The sequence below is a fragment of the Ranitomeya variabilis genome, chromosome 2 (assembly GCF_051348905.1).
Source record: "Ranitomeya variabilis isolate aRanVar5 chromosome 2, aRanVar5.hap1, whole genome shotgun sequence".
Classification (NCBI taxonomy): Eukaryota; Metazoa; Chordata; class Amphibia; order Anura; family Dendrobatidae; genus Ranitomeya; species Ranitomeya variabilis.
Window position 1 is genome coordinate 1,023,132,904 of NC_135233.1, and position 18,911 is coordinate 1,023,151,814.

At 50.2% G+C, this 18,911-nt stretch overlaps 1 protein-coding gene across 1 annotated transcript; it reads left to right on the plus strand.

Moving 5' to 3' along the window:
• Nucleotides 1–521: 521 nt before the first annotated feature.
• LOC143804036 (uncharacterized) lies at nt 522–4,697 on the plus strand. Its single transcript, XM_077281778.1, has 3 exons — nt 522–846; nt 3,118–3,249; nt 4,102–4,697. The coding sequence occupies exons 1-3, from the start codon at nt 561–563 to the stop codon at nt 4,695–4,697; spliced, it is 1,014 nt and encodes a 337-aa protein (XP_077137893.1). The 5' UTR covers nt 522–560.
• Nucleotides 4,698–18,911: the final 14,214 nt, after the last annotated feature.

Here is an 18,911-nt window from a genome sequence, read left to right on the forward strand (position 1 = left end):
CCCACACACCCCCAGCGGCTAACGTCGTCGCCTTATCGCCAATGCCGTCACCGCGCCTCACACCGCAAGCTATGACACACAGCCAGCGCGCCCCAGCCTCATCCCCTGACCACGACAATCACAGGCGTATACGCCGCGGACTGTCCCCATCCTCCGACGAAGACTCCCAACACTACGTCCACCCCCCAAATCCCCACTATTCCCCCTATAGCCGCTGCGCGCGCACTTATCGCCACAGATCCCGGTCCGCTAGGTGGCGCTCGCCACCCACATCGGGACAGTCTGACAGTTCCGAGTACAGCGAGAGGCGCTACCGTAGAAGGCGGCGCTCACCACCACTAGCGGTAACGGCTCAGCCACACGTCAGCACGGCGGGAGCGACACCACTAGCGTTAACGGCTCAGCCACACAGCAACTTGGCGGGAGCGACACCAATAGCGGTAACGGCTCAGCCACACGGCAACATGGCGGGAGCGACACCATTAGCGGTAACGGCTCAGCCACATGTCAACATGGCAGGAGCAACACCATTAGCGGTAACGGCTCAGCCACATGTCAACATGGCGGGAGCGACACCATTAGCGGTAACGGCTCAGCCACACATCAACATGGCGGGAGCGACACCACTAGCGGTAACGGCTCAGCCACATGTCAACATGGCGGGAGCGACACCATCAGTGGTAACGGCTCAGCCACACATCAACATGGCGGACGGCAGGGGATACCTACCCTCGGGTCCCCGGGCTACCAACCTACCCCCCTGGGCTTCCTGCCAGCAAGTTACAGCTACGACTGGAGTCGGAGTACCCCCACTACCGGGAGACACTCGGCCTGCGTCAGGCAACGGTAAGAGCTCTGAATTGGGCGAGCACCAAGCCATACACATCACAGGGGAAGGGGATTTAGCATCCACTATCAGGGCGCTGGTTCACCAGCTGACTCGCTCGGCCGGACCAACTGACACAAGGGCAGCTCAATCAGCTAGCCTCCACAAGGACGCATTTTTCTGCGGTATTAGTCCCCTAGGTACACACGTGGATCCAGAGATAAAGCAGAAAATATGGGATAACGATTACGTGGATATATGGTCGCTATTGTCAGAAGACCAGCAATCCGTAGATAAGGAGCGGAGGGCAGGATTCGAAAGAAGCAGACCTAAGATCGCCCAAACCATGAATAACTGGCTCCAGGCCTTCGCAGTCTTAGGCTGCATCATGGGTCAAAAACACCCGGAACGCTGTTCCGAGCTATTCATATACCAAGACCTAGTATATAACTCGTATAAGTCCCACGGCGGGTCAGCGTGGAGGCGGTACGACGAAGAATTCCGCAGGCGGCTTGCTATGCAACCCGACCTAGGATGGGGCGTTAAAGCGACGGATGTCTGGTTGCGTCTTATGTTATCCCAAAAACAACCCCCCTTTTCGTCGTCGGCCACTAATTACCCAGCCACCGCAGGCCAAAATTCAGTGGTCGTACGGAGACCAGGGGCCTGCTTGCTGTACAACGAGGGGTACTGCCGCTTCCACGGTTCCTGTAGATACAAACACGACTGCTCCGCCTGCGGTGGTGGACACCCTGCAGCGAGATGTACGCGCCAAGCACCTACACGGCATAACCCCGGTGAACGTTACCGCAATGGGCCCTTGGCTAAGCCTCTACCCCAATAAAGAGGCCGCGCAGCAACTCGATCTCGGCTTTAAGTTCGGTTTCTTTATCCCCTTTAATTTTAGTCGCGAAACGAAATCGGCAAATAATCTTAAATCCGCTCGCGAATTTCCCGAGATCCTACGGAAAAAAGTTCAAAAAGAGGTAGAACTAGGCAGGATGGCGGGCCCATTTACATCGATGCCTTTCAGTAATTTTAGAATCTCACCCCTGGGCATCGTCCCTAAAAAAGAACCGGGAAAATATCGGCTAATCCACCACCTCTCATACCCTAAAGGCGATTCGGTAAACGACGCGATACTCCCAGAAGAAGCATCAGTAACTTACGCTTCATTTGACAGGGCAGTCGAGCTCGTGCGGGCCGCCGGGCCCGGCGCCCTGCTGGCAAAATCGGACATAGAGTCAGCCTTCCGCCTACTACCCGTTCACCCTGAGTGCTTCCACCTGTTAGGTTGTAAGGTGGACCAGCTCTTTTACTTTGACATGTGCCTACCGATGGGCTGCTCCATCTCCTGTCACTACTTCGAGCTTTTCAGCACTTTTCTTGACTGGGTAGTACGTTACGAAACCGGCAGCAATTCGACGGTTCATTACCTCGACGATTTCCTGTTCGTCGGGCCAAAGGACTCGGAACTCTGTTATTACCTCCTAAACAAATTCGAATTTATAGCCAGCCATTTCGGCGTGCCTCTCTCAACAGAAAAAACGGTCGGCCCGTGTAATGTGCTGCCTTTTCTCGGCATAGAGATCGATACTAACGCAATGGTGTTTAGATTGCCGGAGGATAAATTACTGAAAACGCTGAAAATGGTTGAAGATTTCTGCGGGGTTAAAAAAGTCACCCTCCAACAAATGCAGTCCCTGCTAGGCTTACTCAACTTTGCTTGCCGCGTAATGCCAGTGGGCAGAACCTTTTCACGCCGGCTATCGCTGGCAACGAAGGGCATCTCCCAGCCGGGCCATAGAATTAGGCTTACTCGCACACTGAAGGAAGACTTGCTAGTCTGGAGAACATTCCTATATTCCTACAACGGCCATACTTGCCTCATGTCTCGAGAAACGCCAAGCAAAGAGCTAGGGCTAGCAGCAGGTGGAAGTCTCAGAGACGGGTTTGTGGCAATCTACCAAAACCAATGGTGCAAAGCGAGCTGGCCGGCCTCGTGGGCCTCCGCAAATTGGGGCCGCGACCCTGCCCTGCTAGAAGTCTTTGCGATCGTAGCCGCAGTAGAGCTCTGGGGCACACAGCTAGAGAACAGGAACATAAGATTCTCCACAAAACACCCCGGCACAGCAAAGAGCTTGAACAGCATGTCCTCTGCATCCCCACCTTTGCTTGCGCTGCTACGCCGCCTGGCATTACTGTGCTTGAAGCACAACATCTGGTGTCGTGCCACAGTTACGTCTGTTGATAATAACCTTGTTAACGCTCTGTTATTCTCCGATTGGCAGGCTTTCAAAGCTCTCCTTCCGACCGCGCAACCATCGGGTGTCCAGTGTCCAACACTCCTTTTGGACACGGTAGCCAATCAATGATGCCACTGATCCGCGCATCAGTCACGCCGGCTACCTGGCAGGCTTACGGTAAGGCATGGGACGAGTGGTGCTCACTAATTCACGGAAGACCGGTGGAGAGGTGCGATCGGGCGAGATGCGAAGTGCTGGTCGAATTTTTGAATTTGCTCAGGCAAAGAGGCGCGTCGGGAACATCGGCGCAGCGGCACCTCTCGGGATTAGCCTTTTTCTTCCAGCTTGCGGGGTGGGCGGACGTGACGAAGGATTTTTTCATCAGACAAGCCGTTAAAGGCTGGAAAAGGCTCCAACCTAGCCAGGAGTGTCGTCGTCCCATTTCTTTGAGTTTACTACACGGTATTATCACGATTTCCCCATCGGTGTGCACCTCCCACTACGAGTCGGTCCTAGTGTCAGCCGCGTTTGCCATCGCCTTTTTCGGAGCGCTTAGGATCAGCGAGCTGGTGCCACGTTCAAAAACTTCACTAGACGGCGGGCTAATCAATGAAGACCTCGTCATATGTAACGAGGCACTACGCATTAGGGTGCGCAAATCCAAATGCGACCCCACCGGGAGAGGGACGTGGGTCCTAGTTAAGTCGTCGGATGGCCCCGTATGCCCACTAAACGTAGTAAAAAGATACACGGGAATGAAGGGGGCGGGTAGATTCTTTCTGTCACACGCAGACGGCTCCCCCCTGACCAAATACCAGTTCCACACAATTTTTAATCGGTGTCTCGAAGCAGTTAGCGCCGATCCATCGGAATACGGTACACATTCTTTCCGTATAGGGGCTGCCACCGAGGCGGCTAAGGCCGGCATCCCCGAGGCTGAAGTGCAGCGGTTGGGTCGGTGGAAATCCGCATGCTTCGCCAGATACATAAGGCCCGACCTGCTTAAGTAACATATCTTGTTTTTTCCAGGCGCTAAAAAACCGGCAGTTTGGGTGGTTGGACATTCATACATCTACTGGGCAAAGAAGCGGGCCGAACAGCGGCCGGGGGGCGTGAATCTAGGCTTCAGGAACGTAGTGGTCAACTGGAGAGGGATAAGAGGCCTACAGTGGGAAAAAATCTTCCCAGAAGTCATCAACATCGCTAAAAGGGCCAAAGGGCCAGTGATACTAGTCTTGCACGCGGGTGGCAACGATCTGGGAAAACGGAGATGTATTGACCTCAGCTCAACGATGACAGCGGATATCGAGCGTTTCTTCCACCTGTTACCCGGCATGATATTGGTGTGGTCGGAGATGGTGCCGCGTGCGGTCTGGCACGGGGCTAAGGACCCAAGAGGTTTAGAACGATCAAGAAAAAAGGTCAACCTGAAAGTGGCAAGATTCGTAAAATCAAAATTCGGCATCGTAGTTCGACATCACCAACTGGAAGGCGACCAATCAGGATTGCTGAGGTCCGACGGTATTCATCTCACGAACATTGGTCTTGACATATTTTTGTCCGGTCTACAAGACGGTATCGAACAGGCACTAAGGCTGAAGGGTGGGGGTCGGAGTCACGTGTAGGTAGTACACATGATCCTCCGTGGCGGAAATGGAGGGAGGGGCGAAGCTTCGTAGCCGCTCATTGGCTGGCCGCCGGTCGGTCGCAGACTGGGCCCACGGCTGTGAGCCCGCTGTGAAATGTAATTTGCCCCTCCCTGCTTATTAAATTAATAAACTGTGACCGACTAGTTCAACCCATCCGAGCCTGTTTGTGTTGTCTTTTCGGGATTGGTGGTAGGGGGGGAAGGCACTATTTACGACACACGGGTCGCCGCAGTCTGGTAGGCACGGTACCGCATAGGGAATGTGCCTCTGACTGCGGAGCCCCTTATAGATGAAGATAATAGGAAACAGCGTGCAGTGCCTATTCCCCCCCCCCTCACACTACTCCCCCAGGTGATGCACTAATTGGGACGCCCAGTGGACCAACGGGAGGAGAGAGGAAGGGGCATCTGGCCACACCCACAAAGGTTAAATCCAGGTGCCGGGGTCAGTTCCTTCCTCTTTCTCCCCGGCTGACCCTCTGGAAGCAATTGTCCCACCCTCCCTCCCCTACATATTTACTACTGTGGTTACGTTTTCAAAAGGCTTTATTACTTGAAATTTATAGCTGATGATTATAATACTGTTATTTTTAAGTCACAGCGGAAATGGAGGGAGGGGCGAAGCTTCGTAGCCGCTCATTGGCTGGCCGCCGGTCGGTCGCAGACTGGGCCCACGGCTGTGAGCCCGCTGCGAAATGTAATTTGCCCCTCCCTGCTTATTAAATTAATAAACTGTGACCGACTAGTTCAACCCATCCGAGCCTGTTTGTGTTGTCTTTTCGGGATTGGTGGTAGGGGGGGAAGGCACTATTTACGACACACGGGTCGCCGCAGTCCTGAGAACTCAGTGTTTAAATTCATATGCAAATGAGGCTGAAGTGCTATTTGTAGATCTGAAGCCTCTGTCATTCTAACTCTATTCCCTGCCCTGCACCTCCTCCTCTTGTATGTCTGACTGATCATTTGTCGGATGTCACACAGCATAAAGGCTGTCAGTCAAGCAGGAGTAGGTATCGCAAGTAATAATAATCTTTATTTTTATATAGCGCTAACTGGAGTTGTGCGACTATTATTTTTTAGGATCGAGTCGGGTTTTGCGAAACCCGACTTTGTCAAAAGTCGGGTAGGGTGAAATCGGCCGATTATTGCGAAAAGTCGGGGGCCGACTGAAACACGAAACCCAATGCAAGTCAATGGGGAATCAAAGTCGGCAGAGAGTGGAGGACAGGAAAACACCTACAGTGCCCATTTTAATGCCAAAAACATCAATTCGTATTACTGCAGCTTGTCAATCTTAATTTACTTTATAATAATAGTTAGTAATTGAAAACTGGGGGTCATTTGGCTAAAGTTGTGGGGGGGTAGGGCTGGCTCAAGTTTTTCGTGGGCCCAGGAAATGCAGAATACATCACGGCGGTGGAGCAGGGAGAGGTAAGTATTTCAACTTTGGAAGTGCTGTGATCCTGAGCAAGCAGTGGGGGCCCACTCGTTGGCATTGGCACTGGCACAGGGCCCCTCATAGTACGGCGGTGTGTTTGACGGAGGGTGGCGCCTCCAACTTGCAGAGACACTTTTGTGTACTACGAGGGGCCCTGTGCCAGTGACGTCGCCAACAAGTATGCCCCCCACCTGATGAAGGAACCTGCACTTTCATCCGCACCTTCCTCTTTGTCCCCGTGTAAGGTGGTATAATATGTGGGAAGGGGAACCTGACTTTCAGCAGGGTCAGATTCTGGCTGTGTAGAGTGCAAGGGGAATGTAGTGGTCTGGGTCAATGTACCAGCAGAATCATCTAGCAGTGGCTGGGCAATGGGCAGGATCAGGAGGAAACACAGGTATAGGCCCAAATTATAAAGTGGGCTAAATGCAGTTCAAAATTGGTAACAGGACTAAACTGGCAGCGTTGCTTTGTTCAGCGGAGGACAATTGTAAGGAGTGGCTGACACAGTGAGTAGGCCCAAATAAGTAAGTAGGCTAAATGCAGTTCAAAATAGGTAACAGGACTAACCAGGCGGCATTGCTTTGTTCAGCGGAGGACAACTGTAATGAGAGGCTGACACAGTGAGTAGGCCCAAATAAGTAAGTAGGCTAAAAGCAGTTCAAAATTGGTAACAGGACTAAACTGGCGGCATTGCTTTGTACAGCGGAGGACAATTGTAAGGAGTGGCTGACACAGTGAGTGGGCCCAAATAAGTAAGTTAAATGCAGTTCAAAATTGATAACGGGACTAACCAGGCGGCATTGCTTTGTTCAGCAGAGGACAATTGTAAGGAGTGGCTGACACAGTGAGTAGGCCCAAATAAGTAAGTAAGCTAAATGCAGTTCAAAATTGATAACCGGACTAACCAGGCGGCTTTGCTTTGTTCAGCGGAGGACAATTGTAAGGAGTGGCTGACCCAGTGAGTAGGCCCAAATAAGTAAGTAGGCTAAAAGCAGTTCAAAATTGGTAACAGGACTAAACTGGCGGCATTGCTTTGTTCAGCGGAGGACAACTGTAATGAGAGGCTGATACAGTGAGTAGGCCCAAATAAGTAAGTAGGCTAAAAGCAGTTCAAAATTGGTAACAGGACTAAATTGGCGGCATTGCTTTGTTCAGCGGAGGACAACTGTAATGAGTGGCTGACACACTGCATAGGCCCAAATAAGTAACTAGGCTAAAAGCAGTTCAAAATTGGTAACAGGACTAACCAGGCGGCATTGCTTTGTTCAGCGGAAGACAACTGTAATGAGAGGCTGACACAGTGAGTAGGCCCAAATAAGTAAGTAGGCTAAATGCAGTTCAAAATTGGTAACAGGACTAAACAGGTGGCATTGCTTTGCTCAGCGGAGGACAACTGTAATGAGAGGCTGACACAGTGAGTAGGCCCAAATAAGTAAGTAGGCTAATGGAGTTCAAAATTGGTAACAGGACTAAACTGGCAGCATTGCTTTGTTCAGCAGAGGACAATTGTAAGGAGTGGCTGACACAGTGAGTAGGCCCAAATAAGTAAGTAGGCTAAATGCAGTTCAAAATTGGTAATGGGACTAACCAGGCGGCATTGCTTTGTTCAGCGGAGGACAATTGTAAGGAGTGGCTGACACAGTGAGTAGGCCCTAATAATAAAGTAGGCTAAATGTCTGCCAAAAATGTTTTCATAAATAACCAGGTGGCATAGCTAGGTACAGGGGTGGGCTCCTCTGTTGAGTAGCAGACAGTGATAGTAGTACACGCAAAGTATTAACTGGTCTAAATGGAGGCCAGGGCCCCTGTATTTTTTAACTATCATCTATCATTTCAACAAATTTGTATTGGCAGTGCCATTGAAGGATTTAACAGCACAGACTACACAGTGGTGGAGCAGGGAGAGGTAAGTATTGCAAGTGGTAGAGCACTGTTCGAGCTGGGGGGGAACACTATCTCGTGGGTGGCGGTACTGGCACAGGGCCCCTCATATTACAACGGTGTGTCTGACATTGGTCTTGCACCACCACCGTCAGAGACACTTCATTTTACTATGAGGGACCCTGTGCCAGTGCCGTCGCCCAAGAGTGGGCCCACCCACCTGTCCAGGCAAACTGCACTCGCACGGGTGCTTGCGCCAGGTGGTGACCACAGCCTTGTGGGGGGAGTCAGCCCATTTAGGGAGGTATAAAAATGGCCAATGGTGGACATTCAACAGCTGCAAATGGAGGAATTGGGGAAGTCAGTAAGAGGAGGCCAAAAGCAAGACATTTTTCAGGCAAGCTACGTGTCAGCAGGGGAAGGTGGGGCCAAATCATTTGAAATCCATGACTCGTTCATTTTAATGAAGGTTAGATCATCAACATTTTGGGTAGCCAGACGTGTCCTTTTTTCGGTCAGTATTGAACCAGCAGCACTGAATACTCTTTCTGATAGCACACTAGCAGCTGGGCAAGCGAGCTCCTGTAATGCATATTCTGCCAATTCAGGCCAGGTGTCTATTTTAGATGCCCAGTAATCAAAGGGGAATGACCTGTGAGGGAGAGCATCGATAAGGGCGGAAAAGTAGTTCGTAACCATACTGGAAAAATGCTGTCTCCTGTCACTTTGAATCGATGCAGCAGTACCTGTTGTGTCAGCGGTCATTGCTAGGGTTGAGCCAAACGGATCGGACATTTTCAAAAATCGCCGACTTTCGGCAAAGTCGGGTTTCGTGAAACCCGACCCGATCCCAGCATGGAATCGGCCATGCGGTCGGCGATCTTCGCGCCAAAGTCGCGTTTTGTATGACGCTTTAAGCGCCATTTCTCAGCCAATGAAGGTGGAGGCAGAGTGTGGGCAGCGTGATGACATAGGTCTCGGTCCCCACCATCTTAGAGAAGGGCATGACAGTGATTGGCTTGCTTTCTGCGGCGTCACAGGGGCTATAAAGGGGCGTGCACGCCGACCGCCATCTTACTGCTGCCGATCTGAGCATAGGGAGAGGTTGCTGCAGCTTCGTCAGAAGCAGGGATGTTGTTAGGGAGGAAAGATTAACCCCCAAACCGCTTGTGCTGTAGCGATTTCCACTGTCCAACACCACCTTTTCTTTGCAGGTACAGTGGAGGCTAGATTTCTGTGCATCAGCTCTGTAGCTTATAAGGCTCCCTGATAGCTGCATTGCTGTTTGTACGCCGCTGTGCAAACCAACTGCTTTTTTAAAAGCAAAAGTCCTGTTGCTCCTTTCTGCACAGTTCTCTTGTTTCTTTGTCCACACTCTTGTGTGCAGCAGTCCTTTTTATTGCTGCCATACTTGTCCTTTGATCATTGTAGGGAGATTGAAATTCTACTACAGCCCTTGTATTTTTTGATATATCTTCCAGCCTCTTTCTGCCACTCAAACTGTGTAGTGTAATACAGTGGGCCTGATTTTTTCCTGCATTCTCCCACACATAAAAAAGGGAGATTTATATTGCCACTGAGTGCATCTGCGTCAGTCCTGTTTGTGGCATATCTGCCAGCCACTTTCTGCCACTCAAACTGTGTAGTGTAATACAGTGGGCCTGATTTTTTCTGCATTCTCCCACACATAAAAAGGGAGATTTATATTGCCACTGAGTGCATATACGTCAGTCCTGTTTGTGGTAGATCTGCCAGCCACTTTCTGCTACTCAAACTGTGTAGTGTAATACAGTGGGCCTGATTTTTTCTGCATTCTCCCACACATAAAAAGAGAGATTTATATTGCCACTGAGTGCATCTGCGTCAGTCCTGTTTGTGGCATATCTGCCAGCCACTTTCTGCCACTCAAACTGTGTAGTGTAATACAGTGGGCCTGATTTTTCTGCTGTCTCCCACACATAAAAAGGGAGATTTATATTGCCACTAAGTGCATCTGCGTCAGTCCTGTTTGGCGTATATCTGCCAGTCACTTTCTGCCACTTATACTGTGTAGTGTAATACAGTGGGCCTGAATTTTGCAGCAGTCTCTCACACCTATAAAGGGAGATTTAAATTCACTACAAGTTTACATACACCTTCTACCTTGTTTTACAGTACCATATAACGGTTGTTAGTTTGGTTACATTTTCCTAAGAATGAGGAAGTCTGGTGGAAGAGGTCGTGGCCGTGGGCAGTCATTGCCAGCTGGTAATGATGGTGGTGGTGGTGGTGGTGGAGCATCTGGTGGTAGTGGGAAAAGCAAAATAGCACCTAAGGCTCGAGTTGTTGAGGCCGTGTCATCCTCTGGCTACACAAGGCCTCGAAGGCTCCCCTTTCTGGGAGTAGGAAAACCGCTTTTAAAGCCGGAGCAACAGGAAAAAGTTTTGGCTTTCCTTGCTGACTCAGCCTCTAGCTCTTTCGCCTCCTCTTCCGAAAGTTCCAAATTTAAAAGCAGCGAGCCGTCAGTGGATGCTCATGGTCAGGAACAAGTCACTTCCTTGTGTCCTTCACCCAAAGCAAAAGTGAAGGATTCGGCAGGCGACACTACAGTTTACTCCATGGAGCTCTTTACACATACCGTGCCCGGGTTAGAAAGGGAAATAGTTCACAGCCCATTACAAGATGAATCGGACATGGAGTGCACAGATGCACAGCCACAGCTAGATTATTATGCTGTTCCATTGACTCAGATCACAACATTGCCCTCGCAGTGTACTCAGCCAGAATCTGACCCTGATGAGACTATGGTGCCCCGTCCCGAATGCTATAGCACCTTACATGGTGACACAGAGGAAGGTGCACAGGACATTGAAGAGGAGGTGATAGATGACCCAGTTGTTGACCCCAATTGGCAGCCATTGGGGGAACAGGGTGCCGCTGGCAGTAGCTCTGAAGCGGAGGAGGATGAGCCGCAGCAGGCATCAACATTGCAACAGCTTTCATCTGGCAGGCCCGCATCAGGCCCAAAACGTGTGTCAAAAACCACAACAGGTGTAGGACAGCGTTGCAATCCGGTGACAGTAGCACGGCGTGCAAAGCCTGAAAAGGTATTCCATAGTAGGATGAGTGCAGTGTGGCAATTTTTTAACCAAGATCCGAATGATCAGTCCAAAGTTATATGTAAGAAATGCTCCAAGTCCTTTAGCAGAGGGAAGAATCTACAAAGTTTAAATACAATGTGCATGCATAGACATCGAACCAGCAGGCACTTGGAAGCCTGGACTAACTACCAAACTTCCCGTACCATTGATGCCCCTGCTCAAATTGAAGTTAGTCAGCAACGCAACATTGCTTCCCTCACTGGAAGCCTACCGGTTATGACACCACCAGTAACAAATGTGGAGGTATTGTCGCAAGGCCAAAGCAGTCAGGGAATCACAAGGTTCTTGGTTGGAAACACTGTAGGTAAGCCCACATCAAGAATACCATCACCAAGCCTCTCTCAATCTGCCATGTCGATCATCACCCCCCGCTAGTTCCACCATATGCAGCTCTCCAGTCCAGCTCAGCCTACAAGAGACTCTCGATAGGAAAAGAAAGTACTCTTCCTCTCATCCGCATACACAGGGTTTGAACGGCTATATTGCTCGACTAATCTCGTTAGAGATGATGCCCTACCGGTTGGTTGAAAGCGAAGCTTTCAAAGCCCTGATGACCTACGCAGTACCACGCTATGACCTACCCAGTCGACACTTCTTTGTGAGAAAGCCATCCCAGCACTCCACCAACATGTCAAAGAACGCATTGTCCATGCACTGAGGCAATCGGTGAGTAGAAAGGCGCACCTCACAACTGAAGCATGGACCAGTAGGCATGGCCAGGGACGTTAAGTGTCCATCACGGCGCACTGGGTTAATGTGGTGGACGCAGGGTCCACAGGGGACAGCCATAGTGGCACAGTTCTGCCTAGCCCACGGTCTAGGAAACAGTTGGCAGTAGGCGTTTGCACCTCCTCCTCCTCCTCCAGAAGCGAAAGCTCGTCCACAGAGCTCAGTCGCACGAACACTCCATCCGCAGCTGCCAGTGTTGCACCTGTGGTGTCCCATTATGGAACAGCTAGTGGTAAGCGTCAGCAGGCTGTGCTGCAAATGAAGTGTTTGGGCGACAACAGACACACCGCGGAAGTACTGGCTGAGTACTTGCAGCAAGAAACTCAGTCATGGCTGGGCAGTGTACATCTTGAGGCAGGCAAGGTAGTCAGTGATAACGGAAGGAATTTTATGGCTGCCATAGCCCTTTCCAAAATGAAACACATACCTTGCCTGGCTCACACCTTGAACCTTGTGGTGCAGTGCTTCCTCAAGAATTACCCTGATTTACCAGCCCTGCTCCTGAAGGTGCGCAGACTTTGCTCGCACATCCGCTGGTTGCCCGTCCACTACAGCTGTATGCTGAACCATCAGCGATCACTGAATCTTCCCCAGCACTGCCTAATAATAGCCGTTGCAACAAGGTGGAACTCTACACTGCACATGCTTCAGAGGCTGTGCGAGCAGAGGCGTGCTGTCATGTATTTGTGGGAGGATACACATACACGGGCAGGCAGTTGGATGGCAGACATGGAGTTGTCTGGTGTGCAGTGGTCGAGCTCCAAGACCTCTGTCAAGTCCTTCAGTGTTTTGAGGAATGCACACGGCTGGTCAGTGCGGACGACGCCACCATAAGCATGAGCATTGCACTAATGCGTCTGCTGATGCAAAGTTTGACGCACATCAAGGAGCAGGCATCTGCGGCCGAGGAGGAGGGAAGCCTTGATGACAGTCAGTCATTGTCTGGTCAGGGAAGTCTCCGGGATGAGGTGGCGGACGAAGAGGAGGAGGAGGAGCAGGAGGATGATGGGGCTGAATATTTATGGGAAGAGGATGCTTCTCAGGGGGCAATAGAAACTGGTGGCATTGCAAGGTCAGGTACAGGGTTTTTGCGGGGCACAAGTGAGGTAGATTTTCAAGAAAGTGCTCCTCAACCCAGCACAAGCAGTGAATTGACACCTGGAACTTTGGCCCACATGGCAGAGTATGCCTTGCGTATCCTAAAACGGGACCCCCGCATTATCAAAATGATGACCGATGACGATTACTGGTTGGCCTGCCTCCTGGATCCACAATACAAAGGCAAATTACAAAATATCATGCCACATGAGAACCTTGAGCAAATATTAGCTACCAAACAAGCAACTCTTGTAGACCGTTTGGTTCAGGCATTCCCAGCACACAACGGCGCTGATGGTTCTCACTCGAGCTGTAGGGGGCAACATGGCAGACGTGCTAGAGGTGCACAAAGCCAAAGTGGCATTGGACAGAGGGGATTTCTCACCAGGTTATGGAGTGATTTCGCAATGACCGCAGACACGGCAGGTACTGCTGCATCGATTCAAAGTGACAGGAGACAGCATTTGTCCAGTATGGTTACCAACTATTTTTCCGCCATTATCGATGTTCTCCCTCACAGGTCATTCCGCTTTGATTATTGGGCATCTAAACTAGACACCTGGCCCGAATTGGCAGAATATGCATTACAGGAGCTCGCTTGCCCAGCTGCTAGTGTGCTCTCAGAAAGAGTCTTCAGTGCTGCAGGTTCAATACTGACCGAAAAAAGGACACGTCTGGCTCCCCGAAATGTTGATGATCTAACCTTCATTAATATGAACCAATCATGGATTTCGAATTATTTTGCCCCACCTTCCCCTGCTGACACGTAGCGTGCATGAAAAATTTCTTGTTTTTGGCCTCCTCTTACTGACTGCTCCAATTCCGCCATTTGCAGGTGCCGAATGTCCACCATAGGCCATTTGTATACCTCCCTAAATGGGCTGACTCCCCCCACAGGGCCATGGTCACAATGTGGCGCAAGCACCCATGCGAGTGCCGTTTGCCTGGACAGGTGGGTGTGCCCACTCTTGGGCCACGGCACTGCCACAGGGTCCCTCACAGTTCAATGAAGTGTCTCTAATGGTGGTGGTGCACAACCAACGTCAGACACACCGTCGTAATATGAGGGGCCCTGGGCCAGTACCGCCGCCCACGAGAGAGTGTTCCCCCCCAGCTCAAACTGTGCTCTACCACTTGCAAAACTTACCTCTCTGGCCCCACCACTGTGTAGTCTGTGCTGTTAAATCCTTAAATGGCACTGCAATAACAAATTTGTTGCAATGATCGATGATAGTAAAAATATACAGGGGCCCTGGCCTCCATTTAGACCCCTTAATACTTTGCGCCAACTACCCCTGTCTGCAACTCTGCAGAGGAGCCCACCCCTGTACCTCGCTATGCCACCAGTTCATTTATGACCAATTCCTTGGCTGACATTTAGCCCACTTTAGTATATTGGCCTACTAACTGTGTCAGCCACTTCTAACAGTTGACCTCCGCTGAACAAAGCTATGCCACCTCTTTACTCCTGTTACCAATTGTGAAACTGCATGTAGCCTACTTACTTATTTGTGCCTAGTAACTGTGTCAGCCTCTCATAACAGTTGTTCTCCCATGCTGAAACAAGCTAGGCCGCCTGCTTAGTCCTGCTAGCAGTTTTGAACTGCATTTAGACACCTTTTTTTAGGTTAGGCCTCTGTCTGTCTGTCTGTCGGCGCCACACATTACAACTGTCCCCCCCTGAAACAAGCTAGGCCGCCTGGTTAGTATTGCTAGCAGTTTAGAACTGCATGAAGCCACCGTCTTTTATTTTAAGCCTCTGTCTGTTTGTCTGTCTGTCTGTCGGCGCCACACATTACAACTGTCCCCCCCTGAAACAAGCTAGGCCGCCTGGTTAGTACTCATCAAATACTGAACCCAGCAAGGCCGCTTGTGTACTCCTCTTGCCAATTGTGAACTGCATATATCGTTCTTTTTTATTTTACGCCTACTCAGTGTGTCACAGCCACTAATTACACTTGTCCTCCTCCGCTGAACCACGGTCAAGACCCGTGGAAGCGCATTCGCGCGAAACGGCCGTCGTCTAGTGGATATACATTTCCCTGCCTGTCTTGCATTTTTTGCTATGTTGGTATAAAGAATAAAGCAAGTTTTGGATGGTGAGTGCCCGCAATTCCTTTCCTTTTCTTTTTTCCGCACGAATGACTTGAACTATTGTCTCTGCAAGTGCACCCGATATCCTACAGCTTCTGGTATCATGTTGGGATTGATGTCGTTCAGGTGGTAGAACCAGCTGGTGGTGCGGTCATTCTTCAACCTTTTTATTTGGATTTTTTAATTGTAGGCCTACTCTGTCTGTCTGAGCCACTTATTACAGTTGTCCTCCGCTGAACAAAGCTATGCCGCCTGTATACTCCACTAACCAATTTTGAACTGCATTTTGCCTACTTTCTTATTTATGCCTACTAACTGTGTCTGCCTCCCATTACAGTTGTCCTCCACTCAACAAAGCTGAGCTTCAATCTTCAGGCTTTCGGCCTATAGGAAATTTTAAACGGCATTTGGCCTACTTGTTTGGTTGGGCCTACTAACGGTGTCTGCCGCTCCTTGCTTGTCTCCTCCACTGAACAAAGCTGAGCTTCAATCTTCAGGCTTTCGGCCTATATCAGATATTAAACTGCATTTGGCCTACTAGTTTGATTGGGCCCTAGTAACGGTGTCTGCTGCTCCTTGCTTGTCTCCTCCACTGAACAAAGCTGAGCTTCAATCTTCAGGCTTTCGGCCTATATCAGATATTAAATGGCATTTGGCCTACTAGTTTGGTTGGGCCCTACTAACGGTGTCTGCCGCTCCTTGCTTGTCTCCTCCACTGAACAAAGCTGAGCTTCAGTCTTCAGGCTTTCGGCCTATAGGAAATTTTAAACTGCATTTGGCCTACTTGTTTGGTTGGGCCTACTAATGGTGTCTGCCGCTGCTTGGTGTTCTCCTCCAATGAACAAAGCAGTGCCGCCTGTTTACTCCTGTTACCAATTTTGAACTGCATTTAGCCTACTTTATTCTTTGGGACTATATCTCTGTTTCCTCCTCATCCTGCCCATTGCCCAGCCTCTGCTAGATGAGTCTGCTGGTACATTGACCCAGACCACTACATTCCCCTTGCACTCTACACAGCCAGAATCTGACCCTGCTGAAAGTCAGGTTCCCCTTCCCGCATACTATACCACCTTACACGGGGACAAAGAGGAAGGTGCAGATTAAAGTGCAGGTTCCTTCATCAGGTGGGGGAGTATACTCGTTGGCGACGTCACTGGCACAGGGCCCCTCATAGTACGCAAAAGCATCTCTGCCGGTGGGAGGCGCCCCCGCCATCAAACACACCGCCGTACTTTATCTTCAATAAATTTGATTATCTTTGGAAGCTGAATTTTTTTCCTGTTTTGACCTATTGCTCCACGTGATGACTGCACATTATCCGGGCTTCCCCACAACACATGCCTAGCGGGTGAGCTGGTTTTCATAATTTTTTTTTTTAATTTGTACTTTGAGGGGCCCTGTGCCAGTGCCAATGCGAACAAGTGGGACCCCCTGCTTGCTCGGGATCACAGCACTTGCAAAGTTTTAATACTTACCTCTCCCGGCTCCACCGCCGTGACGTAGTCCGCGTTTCCTGGGCCCACAAAAAACTTGAGCCAGCCCTACCCCCCTCCCCACAACTTTAGCCAAATGACCCCCAATTTTCAATGCCTAACTATTATTATAAGGTAAATTAAGATTCACAAGCTTAAGTGACAAGAATTGATGTTTTTGACATTAAAATGGGCACTGTTGGTGTTTTCCTGTCCTCCACTCACTGCCGACTTTGATTCCCCATTGACTTACATTGGGTTTCGTGTTTCGGTCGATCCCCGACTTTTCGCGATAATCGGCCGATTTCACTCGACCCGACTTTTGACAAAGTTGGGTTTCGCGAAACCCGACTCGATCTTAAAAAAGTAAAAGTCACTAAATCCTAGTCATTGCGAAATCACTCCTCAACCTGGTCATAAAACCCCTCTGTCCAACACCACTTCGGATTTGTGCACCTCTAACACCTCTGCCATGTTGCCCCCTACGGCTCGTGTGAGAACCATCACCGCCGCTGTGTGCTGGAAATGCCTGAACCAAACGGTCTACAAGAGTTGATTGTTTGGTAGCCAATATTTGCTCAAGGTTCTCATGTGGCATGATATTTTGTAATTTTCCTTTATATCGTGGATCAAGGAGGCAGGCCAACCAGTAATCGTCATCGGTCATCATTTTAATAATGCGGGGGTCCCTTTTTAGGATACGTAATGCATACTCAGCCATGTGGGCCAATGTTCCAGGTGTCAATTCACTGCTTGTGCTGGGTTGAGGAGCACTTTCTTGCAAATCAACATCACTTGTGTCCCGCCAAAACCCTGTACCTGACCTTGCAACGCCACCAGTTTCTATTGCCCCCTGAGAAGCATCCTCCTCCCATAAATATTCATCCCCATCATCCTCCTCCTCCTCTTCTTCGTCCGCCACCTAGTCCAGGAGAGTTCCCTAAGCAGACAATGGCTGACTGTCATCAAGGCTTCCCTCCTCCTCGGCTGCAGACGCCTGCTCCTTAATGTGCGTCAAACTTTGCATCAGCAGACGCATTAGTGGGATGCTCATGCTTATGATGGCGTCGTCTGCACTTACCAGCCGTATGCATTCCTCAAAACACTGAAGGACTTGACAGAGGTCTTGTAGCTTTGACCACTGCACACCAGACAACTCCATGTCTGCCATCCAAGTGACTGCCCGTGTATGAGTATCCTCCCACAAATTAATTACAGCACACATCTGTTCGCACAGCCTCTGAACCATGTGCAGTGTGGAGTTCCACCTTGTTGCAACGTCGATTATTAGGTGGTGCTGGGGAAGATTCAGTGATCGCTGATGGTTCAGCATACAGCTGGAGTGTACGGGCGACCGGCGGATGTGCGAGCAAAGTCTTCGCACCTTCAGGAGCAGGGCTGGTAACCCCGGATAATTTTTCAGGAAGCACTGCACCACCAGGTTCAAGGTGTGAGCCAGGCAAGGTATGTGTTTCAGTTCTGAAAGGGCTATGGCAGCCATAAAATTCCTTCCGTTATCACTGACTACCTTGCCTGCCTCAAGATGTACACTGCCCAGCCATGACTGAGTTTCTGATGAGAACATATAGAGTAAAGCGGCAACACTCACCATCCTTGTTTGTGGTCTGAGTCCTTTATTGAAAAATGCAAAACAACACCAGCAGCATCTTCACGGCTCGGGATAGTGCAGGAGGAAAGGAGGTGAGCAGGATGTTACGACGGCCATTTCACGCCGACGGCAGCGCTTCCACGGGTCTTTTTTTTTTTTTTCTTTTTGATTATTACTGAGTTTCTTGCTGCAAGTACTCGGCCAGTACTTCCGCGGTGTGTCTGTTGTCACCCAAACACTTCATTTGTAACACAGCCTGCTGACGCTTACCACTAGCTGTTCAATAATGGGACACCTCGTGTGCAACACTGGCAGCTGCAGATGGAGTGGTCATGCGACTGCGCTCTATGGAGGAGCTTTCGCTTCTGGAGGAGGAGGAGGAGGGGTGGCGAACGCCTACAGCCAACTGTTTTCTAGACCGTGGGCTAGGCAGAACTGTCCCACTATGGCTGTCCCCTGTGGACCCTGCATCCACCACATTAACCCAGTGCGCCGTGATGGACACGTAACGTCCCTGGCCATGCCTACTGGTCCATGCATCTGTTGTGAAGTGCACCTTTCCACTGACTGATTGCCTCAGTGCATGGACAATGCGGTCTTTGACATGCTGGTGGAGGGCTGGGATGGCTTTTCTCGCAAAGAAGTGCCGACTGGGTAGGTCATAGCGTGGTACTGCGTAGGCCATCAGGTCTTTGAAAGCTTCGCTTTCAACCAACCGGTAGGGCAT

Bases quoted from the DNA above. Each gene is read 5' to 3' on its own strand.
- LOC143804036 (XM_077281778.1), top strand. From the start codon at position 561: ATGGCGGGAGCGACACCATTAGCGGTAACGGCTCAGCCACACATCAAC. The intron at 847-3,117 runs GTAAGAGCTCTG...TCCGATTGGCAG, and splicing joins TCGGCCTGCGTCAGGCAACG to GCTTTCAAAGCTCTCCTTCC. The intron at 3,250-4,101 runs GTAAGGCATGGG...TGTTTTTTCCAG, and splicing joins GGCTACCTGGCAGGCTTACG to GCGCTAAAAAACCGGCAGTT.